This window comes from Barbus barbus (assembly GCF_936440315.1).
Source record: "Barbus barbus genome assembly, chromosome: 12".
Taxonomy (NCBI): domain Eukaryota; kingdom Metazoa; phylum Chordata; class Actinopteri; order Cypriniformes; family Cyprinidae; genus Barbus; species Barbus barbus.
The window spans coordinates 14,950,105-14,961,149 of NC_136740.1; the positions used below are offsets into that span (position 1 = coordinate 14,950,105).

General features: G+C 38.1%; 1 protein-coding gene across 1 annotated transcript; it reads left to right on the top strand.

The window, feature by feature from the left end:
* Positions 1-895: 895 nt before the first annotated feature.
* On the top strand, positions 896-5,356 carry LOC306877763 (prenylated Rab acceptor protein 1-like). The gene is made up of 6 exons (XM_079429712.1): positions 896-975; positions 2,112-2,192; positions 2,875-3,087; positions 3,356-3,453; positions 3,609-3,710; positions 3,796-5,356. The coding sequence occupies exons 2-6, from the start codon at positions 2,122-2,124 to the stop codon at positions 3,882-3,884; spliced, it is 573 nt and encodes a 190-aa protein (XP_079285838.1). The 5' UTR covers positions 896-975; positions 2,112-2,121; the 3' UTR covers positions 3,885-5,356.
* The last annotated feature ends 5,689 nt before the right edge of the window (positions 5,357-11,045 follow it).

An 11,045-nucleotide genomic window follows, 5' to 3' on the forward strand; every position in this document is an offset into this window, starting at 1 on the left:
CTCCTGTGAGGGCTAAGTTTAGGTGTAGGGTTGGTGTAGGGCAATAGCACACACAGTTTGTTCAGTATAAAAACCATTACGCCTATGGAGAGTCCCCATAAACCACAAAAACCAACGTGTGTGTGTGTGTGTGTGTGTGTGTGTCTTTTTGAACTGTGCCTTATATACACAGAGGCACTGTCATGTTAGAATAGAAAAGGGTCCTGTCCAAACTGTTGCAATAAAATTAGAAGCACACAATTCCCTAGAATATCATTATATGCTTAAACATTAATATTTGTACTCATGGAAATTACTAAAGTAGTCAAACATGTTCATTAGAAGGGGGTGACCCAATTCTTTTGGCAATATTGTGTGTGTGTGTGTGTGTGTGTGTGTGTGTATATATATATATATATATATATATATATATATATATATATATATATATATATATATATATAATTTTTTTTTCTTTACTCACTTATATGTTAGTAACTGACTAAAATGATAACAAGTTACTTTATAAGTACTACCGCTGTTTTTCAAGCATCCTTGTGGTAGTTATAGTCCATGAAACATGCCCTTTAGTAATTAGTAAAATGAGGTATGGTATTGTGTAATTTATGTTGTAGAAAAAAACGTACTCTTCTATCCACAGACCTTAATTAACTTGTAAAATAAAATAAAACCCATCTATTTTAGGCCCATTATATGCTGGACCGTCCTTCCTAGCTGGCCTTCAAATTGACGTCATGAATTTTAGATAAAATAATAATTTATTATAATTCGTAATCGTAGAATATAACCCATCATATTAAAACTACGTGTGAATTAATACAAGGAACTTTGATTAATATCTGTTTGCCTGTCCTGGTTTGGGCCATGTCACTAGGAGGCGGTCGTTAGTTCGTCTACAGAAGAATAAGCTCCTGCTGGCGAACCACATCATATCCGCCGCTCATCAACACACTGAACACAGCTATAGAAAGTACTGTGAGTAAGATCTTTGTTTTAGGGTTTATTTTCCTCTCAGTGCGCCGTTTTAGCAATATCTAAATTTAGAGTCGCTCCTCAAAGTTCACTTACCTGATTTTCATAGTTGTTGGGGAATCAACATTATTTAAGAAAGAGCGAATAGTTTCCGTAACAGATTCGATAAACAAACTTTGGGGAGTGTTTTTATACCAACCCGTCAAAACGATCGTGTTGTCAGATGGTCTTATTTCATAAGTTCATATGTTTTAGACACATCTGACGTAATGCAGCAGCTTAACAAACTTGTTCTTCCGGATTGTTTGTCGTTGTGGATGCAGTTTCTGTACCAACCACCAACCCATATGAGTGACATCGATTTTCCATTAGCGCGCATAATGTGATTTAAGACATTTATTACCTGCTGCACAGTAGATGGAAAGTCTTCTAAACGAAATAGCTTGAATAATGCAAGCTATTATGTTTGTTTAGTTTATTTTTTTATCGTTTCATAAAAAATGAAAAAGAGAAAGTGTAGGCAGTGGTCTACGTTACTGGGGAGTTAATAAAGTCATTGTTCATTCTGTTCCCAAGAGACCTTATACCAACATTTTCCACTTTTAAGGTTTCCCATACCTCTTAACCTCTTCTCCTTTGTGCACTATGATAATGTAATAGTGTAATGACTACAGTAATGCAAATAGGCTTAAAATATTTTGAATGAGCAAAGTAATGGACACCCCATCCCTAGAAAAGGGTCCTTCTTTACTCATTTGACATACAGAGTGCACTGTAAAAAAAAAAGTTGAGCCAACTTAAAATTTTAAGGCAACCAGCTTCAGCGGATTTTTGAGTTCTCAACTTATTTTTGTAGGAGATTATCAACTTTTTGTTGTATAAACTTAAAACAACAAGTTGAGAAAACTAAAGAAGATCTGCTGAAGCTGGTTGCCTTAATTTTAAGTTGGCTCAACTTCTTTTTTTTTTTTTACAGTGTGTCCTCTACATCTCATAGTAGTGCCGTATACTAGTACAATATACGGAAAGTCTACCTGTATAGTATATGAAGTGGCTCTGAACTGACTTGGAAATGAACTAGATGTTTTAATAGTTGAAGTACATATATGTTCCTGTTAATTCAATTCTTATGTTATTAGACACGCTGAAATGGATGGAAAAGCAAGTGACCCCTTCGGCAGTGAGGCAGAACAGCTTCCTGGGGCAGGAGTAATGGGGAGGTGAGTGAAGAGCACAGAAGTGTTCATTTTTTTATTTTAAATCCTATACAGTTAGTAACTTAATTTAACTATTGTTTGCCATTATGTTGAATTACACATAATTAAAAAATAATGTCATATATGTGTTGTCAGGGGTATAGAATTAGAGGGGGACGCCAGGGACACGTCCCTATATCCAGCAACTACCAAATGTTTTTGTATTTTTGGACGCATCTGAAATATGTCATACCATTGATATTACCTAATAAGTTAAAAGTAAATGCGCGCTTTCAAGGACGCACATTTAACATGTGGACGGAGTAAGAATAGGTTGCACACCGGAGGCGTTTTATCTGTCAATCAGATGCGCATGAAAGTTTCATTACTACAGCAATAGTAGAGTTTTCTTTCAGAATCCTGGGTCCAATTCGATTAATATTAAAATAAAGTTATTCGTGATTAATACACCCAGCACTTTGATGCTGCAGTGATGTTTGTTCACAAAATCAGAAGTGTGTAATTATGAAACATAGCCTACAAACATGAAATGATTAATCCCCACCAATGTCAAAAGCAAACCTACGGCCTTGTGTGTTGTTATTACACTTAATTGTGTTATTATGATGTACGTTTTAAAATCAATAATGTATAAACATTATTATTACTTTGGTAACTCTATTTTCCTGTCTGTCGTGGACGTCAGGCTGTGGCTCCCCAAAGGTCTGTCTGGTAATGTGGTTAAGGATTGGGTGGACCGCAGAAGGAAGTCCATCCGTCCGTGGGCCAGTTTTGTGGATCAACGCAAGTTCTCCAAACCTCGCAATTTTGGAGATCTGTGCCAGCGTGTGGTGAGGAACCTGAACACCTATCACAGCAACTACACCTTCATCTTCCTGGGACTCATCCTCTACTGCATGTAAGGAACTGCTTGCTAATAATCATCTAGAATGTGTTACAAATGAGGTAATATTCAAATATATGTAACTTCTTCAAATTAAATAAAAAGCTCACTGTAATAGAAATAAAAATCTTCCAAAAGCCTCTGTTCTTATGTACACAAGATGGGTGTGTGTGTTTAAGTTTCTCCGAAGGTCCACATTCATGCAACCATCTGGAAGGCGTTTAACAGAATAAACATTCACAGGAGGTTCAAATAAAACTTTTTCTCTCCTTTTCTCCTCCAGTATCAGTTCCCCAATGCTCTTCATTGCTTTGGGAGTGTTTGCTGGTGCCTTCTATATAATTCACTTGAAAACACTGGAAAAGAAGCTGGTTGTTTTCGGTAAGGGAGTGAGATGTTGTTTTAGTGGTTATGTATGAGGCTGTATGAGCTGCGTCATTGGATTTGTTTGCTAAAAGTGCTAGATTTAAGTTTAAGGGCTGGATATTTGATGTGATGTAATTGATCTAATGAGCAAACACACTCTTTTCTCTCAGGTCGTGAGTTGACTCAGGGACACCAGTTAGGTTTAGCGGGAGGGGTTTCCTTCCCTGTGTTCTGGCTCGCAGGTGCAGGAACTGCTGTGTTCTGGGTACTAGGTGAGTTTTTCACCCTCATCTCATTGTACTTGTTTTTCCAGAAAAGGGTCCTCTGAAACTGATTTTTTTATTTTTATTTATTCAGGTGCTACACTAGCTGTTATTGGGTCTCATGCGGCATTTCGTGAGCTGGAGTCGTCTGACATAGATGAGCTCCTCATGGAACCTGTTTAAGCCTCTCACCTTTGACCTTTTGGCTCATGTTAACCTACAATGTCTTGCCTCATCTTTTATATTGCCACATATTGGTTGCACTAATTTAAAAATATCAGTTTACTCACAGATTGGCTAGAAATGCGGACTGTTCAGCTGACATTGCCCTAAACAGATCAAGCACATTGAAAGACCTCAATTGCCTTTACTGGTACCTATTGGATATCATGTTCATTTGTTACATTATTTATTTCTACAGCATCCTTAAAAGCACAAACTAAATGGACTGTGACCCAAAGCAAAAAAAATCCAGTTTTCTTCAATTCCTTAAAGGCATAGTTGACCGAAAACTGAAAACTGTTGTTCTGTGGAACACAAAAGAAGATATTTAAAGTAAGAAAAATAATTTCACAGAATATGGTTTATACAGGTTTGGAATGACATGAGGGTGAGTAAATCACAGGATGAACTATCCTTCTAAAGGTTTTCAGATCCTCTCGCACTAAAGGACAAATATCAGGAATAGTTTTTGATCAAAATGATATGCTAGATCCAAAATAGCAAGGGAAAAAAATCAGACAACAAGAATGTACTGTCTTGACAGTTAATGTGATTTATAGGGTACCGATCATTACATAATCATTTGTCTTAAGCTATATTTAGCTCATTTGTTACATCAGTCTTGTTAGGACAGCTAGCGCATATGATTTAATAACAGCATGTGTCAGCAAAGAAAAAAAAATGTATTATTGCTATTCAGTGTAATCAGTTTCTGATGCCAATATTCCCGGTGGAAGTTTTTTGGTTTTTATATGTTCTCTCATTTTATAGAAAATGTTTATTCTTTTATTTGACAACTTTCTTCTGTTGTATCAGTAAATGGGAAGTGCAATAAAATGCTCAGCCTGTACAATATTTGAAGTCTAATTTAACGACTGCTCATAGAACAATAACTACACTTATTGCCTATTTTCATCTTTTTTTATCATTGTCTTGTCACATCACACAAATTTGACTTATGTGACCTGCTTTCATGACATCAGACCAGTGACGACAATCCATCTCATTTTTAAGTTGCCATAGTGATGACCTTGAGTGGGATCTACCTCTCCTTTTAAACACTGCGGCAAGAGCAGCCAATCGATATTCCATTGCAGCAGTAAGGATGGAGGGAGGGAGCGAGAAAGAGGAGCACTGCAGTGAGCCCTTAGCATTCTCCCAAGGGACATTAGACGTGTGCGTGTGTGTGTTAGGCAGCCCAGTTTTGCAAGTCAGTAGTTTGCAGTGAAATCAATGTATGATGAACGCTGCTGCGGTCAGCAGATTATAGTCACTCTGCTGTGGCCTAAAAAGACAGTCTTGTTAGCCATTGTTAAGAGAAGGAGATAAAATAGTGGTTATTGTTTGTGTTCTGTTGAAACTGATAATTTTCATGTTTGGGATGCTGGGGACCCCATTGATAAATTAATAAAATATTACATTAATTTTAAATGAACCTTTATTTTATACTCCGTGAATTATGTTATATAAATTGAACTGTCCTCTTGATTTACTGGTTTCTCAATACAGAGTAAGCAGATATTCAATCTCTTCAAGCTGTATCACAAAGCACAACTGGATGAGTTTTATATGAAAAAAAAAAAAGTATATATTAGTATTGTTAAATGATTAATCGCATCCAAAAAACTTTTTGTTTATATAATATGTGTGTGTACTGTATGCAGTGTATACTTAAATATATACATGCATGTGTTTGTATTTATATATACTATGAAAAATGTTGTTTATATATTAAATATATTTATATATAATATAAAATTAAGAATATAAATATATACATGTAAATATTTTCAAAATATATACTGTTTGTGTGTATTTATATATACATAATAAATATACACAGTACGCATATACATATTATGTAAACAAAATCTTTTATTTTGGATGCGATTAATTGTTTGACAGCACTAATATACACTCACCTAAAGGATTATTAGGAACACCATACTAATACTGTGTTTGACCCCCTTTCGCCTTCAGAACTGCCTTAATTCTACGTGGCATTGATTCAACAAGGTGCTGAAAGCATTATTTAGAAATGTTGGCCCATATTGATAGGATAGCATCTTGCAGTTGATGGAGATTTGTGGGATGCACATCCAGGGCACGAAGCTCCCGTTCCACCACATCCCAAAGATGCTCTATTGGGTTGAGATCTGGTGACTGTGGGGGCCATTTGAGTAAAGTGAACTCATTGTCATGTTCAAGAAACCAATTTGAAATGATTCGAGCTTTGTGACATGGTGCATTATCCTGCTGGAAGTAGCCATCAGAGGATGGGTACATGGTGGTCATAAAGGGATGGACATGGTCAGAAACAATGCTCAGGTAGGCCGTGGCATTTAAACGATGCCCAATTGGCACTAAGGGGCCTAAAGTGTGCCAAGAAAACATCCCCCACACCATTACACCACCACCACCAGCCTGCACAGTGGTAACAAGGCATGATGGATCCATGTTCTCATTCTGTTTACGCCAAATTCTGACTCTACCATCTGAATGTCTCAACAGAAATCGAGACTTATCAGACCAGGCAACATTTTTCCAGGCTTCAACCGTCCAAATTTGGTTAGCTCGTGCAAATTGTAGCCTCTTTTTCCTATTTGTAGTGGAGATGAGTGGTACCCGGTGGGGTCTTCTGCTGTTGTAGCCCATCCGCCTCAAGGTTGTGCGTGTTGTGGCTTCACAAATGCTTTGCTGCATACCTCGGTTGTAACGAGTGGTTATTTCAGTCAAAGTTGCTCTTCTATCAGCTTGAATCAGTCGGCCCATTCTCCTCTGACCTCTAGCATCAACAAGGCATTTTCGCCCACAGGACTGCCGCATACTGGATGTTTTTCCCTTTTCACACCATTCTTTGTAAACCCTAGAAATGGTTGTGTGTGAAAATCCCAGTAACTGAGCAGATTGTGAAATACTCAGACCGGCCCGTCTGGCACCAACAACCATGCCACGCTCAAAATTGCTTAAATCACCTTTCTTTCCCATTCTGACATTCAGTTTGGAGTTCAGGAGATTGTCTAGACCAGGACCACACCCCTAAATGCATTGAAGCAACTGCCATGTGATTGGTTGATTAGATAATTGCATTAATGAGAAGTTGAACAGGTGTTCCTAATAATCCTTTAGGTGAGTGTATATACACATGTACAATAACAAACAGGAATGCACTATATGAAATGTTTTATACTTCAATACTATCAATTATCATAAAACTAGAAAAATGTGCTTGTTTTGTGAGCTATTAAAATGACCTTGAAGTTTTAGGAGGGCAAAATAAATAGTTCAGAAACCTTTTCCCAATTTTTGTTGTTGAATCTTATGACTCATATCATTTGATTCATTTGTCTCTTAGTAGACACTTGGTAGTCCAGCAGATGTTGATAAATATAAATTGCATGCCCCTTTTATCAAAAACCATGAATACAGTTACTCAAGGTAAAACATAATACAGGTGCTGGTCATAAAATTAGAATATCATGAAAAAGTTGATTTATTTCAGTAATACCATTCAAAAAGTGAAACTTGTATATTAGATTCATTCATTACACACAGACTGATATATTTCAAATGTTTATTTCCTTTAATTTTGATGATTATAACTGACAACTAATGAAAGTCCCAAATTCAGTATCTCAGAAAATTAGAATATTGTGAAAATGTTCAATATTAAAGACACCTGGTGCCACACTCTAATCAGCTAATTAACTCAAAAAACCTGCAAAAGCCTTTAAATGGTCTCTCAGTCTAGTTCTGTAGGCTACATAATCATGGGGAAGACTGCTGACTTGACAGTTGTCCAAAAGACGACCATTGAAACCTTGCACAAGGAGGGCAAGACACAAAAGGTCATTGCTAAAGAGGCTGGCTGTTCACAGAGCTGTGTCCAAGCACATTAATAGAGAGGCGAAGGGAAGGACAAGATGTGGTAGAAAAAAAGTGTACAAGCAATAGGGATAACCGCACCCTGGAGAGGATTGTGAAACAAAACCCATTCAAAATGTGGGGGAGATTCACAAAGAGTGGACTGCAGCTGGAGTCAATGCTTCAAGAACCACCACGCACAGACGTATGCAAGACATGGGTTTCAGCTGTCGCATTCCTTGTGTCAAGCCACTCTTGAACAAGAGACCGCGTCAGAAGCGTCTTGACTGGACTGCTGCTGAGTGGTCCAAAGTTATGTTCTCTGATGAAAGTAAATTTTGCATTTCCTTTGGAAATCAAGGTCCCAGAGTCTGGAGGAAGAGAGGAGAGGTACATAATCCACGTTGCTTGAGGTCCAGTGTAAAGTTTCCACAGTCATTGATGGTTTGGGGTGCCATGTCATCTGCTGGTGTTGGTCCATTGTGTTTTCTGAGGTCCAAGGTCAACGCAGCCGTCTACCAGGACGTTTTAGAGCACTTCATGCTTCCTGCTGCTGACCAACTTTATGGAGATGCAGATTTCATTTTCCAACAGGACTTGGCACCTGCACACACTGCCAAAGCTACCAGTACCTGGTTTAAGGACCATGGTATCCCTGTTCTTGATTGGCCAGCAAACTCGCCTGACCTTAACCCCATAGAAAACCTATAGGGTATTGTGAAGAGGAAGATGCAATACGCCAGACCCAACAATTCAGAAGAGCTGAAGGCCACTATCAGAGCAACATGGGCTCTCATAACACCTGAGCAGTGCCACAGACTGATCGACTCCATGCCACGCCGCATTGCTGCAGTAATCCAGGCCAAAGGTGCCCCAACTAAATATTGAGTGCTGTACATGCTCATACTTTTCATGTTCATACTTTTCAGTTGGCCAACATTTCTAAAAATCATTTTTTTTGCATTGGTCTTAATTGATATTCTAATTTTCTGAGATACTGAATTTGGGACTCTCAATTGTTGTCAGTTATAATCATCAAAATTAAAGGAAATAAACATTTGAAATATATCAGTCTGTGTGTAATGAATGAATCTAATATACAAGTTTCACTTTTTGAATGGTATTACTGAAATAAATCAACTTTTTCATGATATTCTAATTTTATGACCAGCAGCTGTACAGTAAAGCAAAATATTTGTACGTTTGCCCACTGACAAAGAGATTATCAGTCTATAGCCTAATTTTAATGGTAGGTTTATTTGAACAGTGAGAGAGAATAACAACAACAAAAAATCCAGAAAAATTAATAAACTGATTTGCATTTTAATGAGTGAAATAAGTATTTGACCCCTTCGCAAAACACGATTTAGTACTTGGTGGCAAAACCCTTGTTGGCAATCACAGAGGTCAGACGTTTCTTGTAGTTGGCCATCAGGTTTGGACAGACCTCAGGAGGGATTTTGTCCCACTCCTCTTTGCAGATCCTCTCCAAGTCATTAAGGTTTTGAGGCTGACGTTTGGCAACTCGAATCTTCAGCTCCCTCCACAGATTTTCTATGGGATTAAGGTCTGGAGACTGGCTAGGCCACTCCAGGACCTTAAAGTGCTTCTTCTTGAGCCACTCCTTTGTTGTCTTGGCCGTGTGTTTTGGGTCATTGTCATGCTGGAATACCCATCCACGACCAGTTTTCAATGCCCTGGCCCTTACAGTACATGGCCCCGTCCATCGTCCCTTTGATACGGTGCAGTTGTCCTGTCCCCTTAGCAGAAAAATACCCCCAAAGCATAATGTTTCCACCTCCATGTTTGACGGTGGGGATGGTGTTCTTGGGGTCATAGGCAGCATTCCTCCTCCTCCAAACACGGCGAGTTGAGTTGATGCCAAAGAGCTGGATTTTGGTCTCATCTGACCACAACGCTTTCACCCAGTTCTCCTCTGAATCATTGGCAAACTTCAGACGGGCCTGTTCATGTGCTTTCTTGAGCAGGGGGACCTTGGATTTCAGTCCTTCCCGGCGTGTGTTACCAATTTTTTGTTCTTGGTGACTATGGTCCCACCTGCCTTGAGATCATTGACAAGATCCTCCCGTGTAGTTCTGGGCTGATTCCTCACCGTTCTCATGATCATTGAAACTCCACAAGGTGAGATCTTGCATGGAGCCCCAGACCGAGGGAGATTGACAGTAATTTTTGTTTTTCTTCCATTTGCGAATAATCGCACCAACTGTTGTCACCTTCTCATCAAGCTGCTTGGCGATGGTCTTGAAGCCCATTCCAGCCTTGCGTAGGTCTACAATCTTGTCCCTGACATCCTTGGACAGCTCTTTGGTCTTGGCCATGTTGGAGAGTTTGGAATTTGATTGATTGATTGATTGCGTCTGTGGACAGGTTGTCTTTTATACAGGTAACAAACTGAGATTAGAAGCACTACCTTTAAGAGAGAGCTCCTAATCTCAGCTCCTTACCTGTATAAAAGACACCTGGGAGCCAGAAATCTTGCTGATTGACAGGGGATCAAATACTTATCAATTTACAACTTTTTTGAAATGTGTTTTTCTGGACTTTTTTGTTGTTATGCTGTCTCTCACTGTTCAAAGAAACCTACCATTAAAATTATAGACTGATCATTTCTTTGTCAGCGGGCAAACGTACAAAATCACCAGGGGATCAAATAATAATGACTTTGAAAATAAATATGACAATTCTTGTGTAATCATGATAGGGAGCTGTAAAACATGTGAAAAATAATTTTGGTATATAAATATATGGTATATACAACCTACAGGTATATAAATTCAAGCAATTATGAGCCAAATTAAATAAGAAGGAGGACCAAAAATGTCCACCCTGTTAGGGACAAATGGCCAACAATTGTATATATTTGTGAATATTTAAAATTTTAAAAAGTTTAAATACACCACTTCATCAACTTAAACATCAATTGCTGTCACTATCACTATGTACACCATAATGTGTCCAGCCTGTTTTCTGACTTAACAGAGTGGACACTAACAGCCAGGGTGGACATTTTGACCTAAAATTAGCCAGTCTGAGCAAAAAGTGCTAACATAGAATGTCTGTCAAATAAAGAATTGAATGGTTTTTAAAAATGGTACTTTAATAGATAAGAATTTCTATTTCAATTTTTTTTCATATTCCCCTTAACAGGGTGGACATGTTGAAGTTGACCACATAAGACTGGAAAGATAAAATAAATAAAAACAGACAGTTAACAAAACAGAGGCTCTCACTCACCTT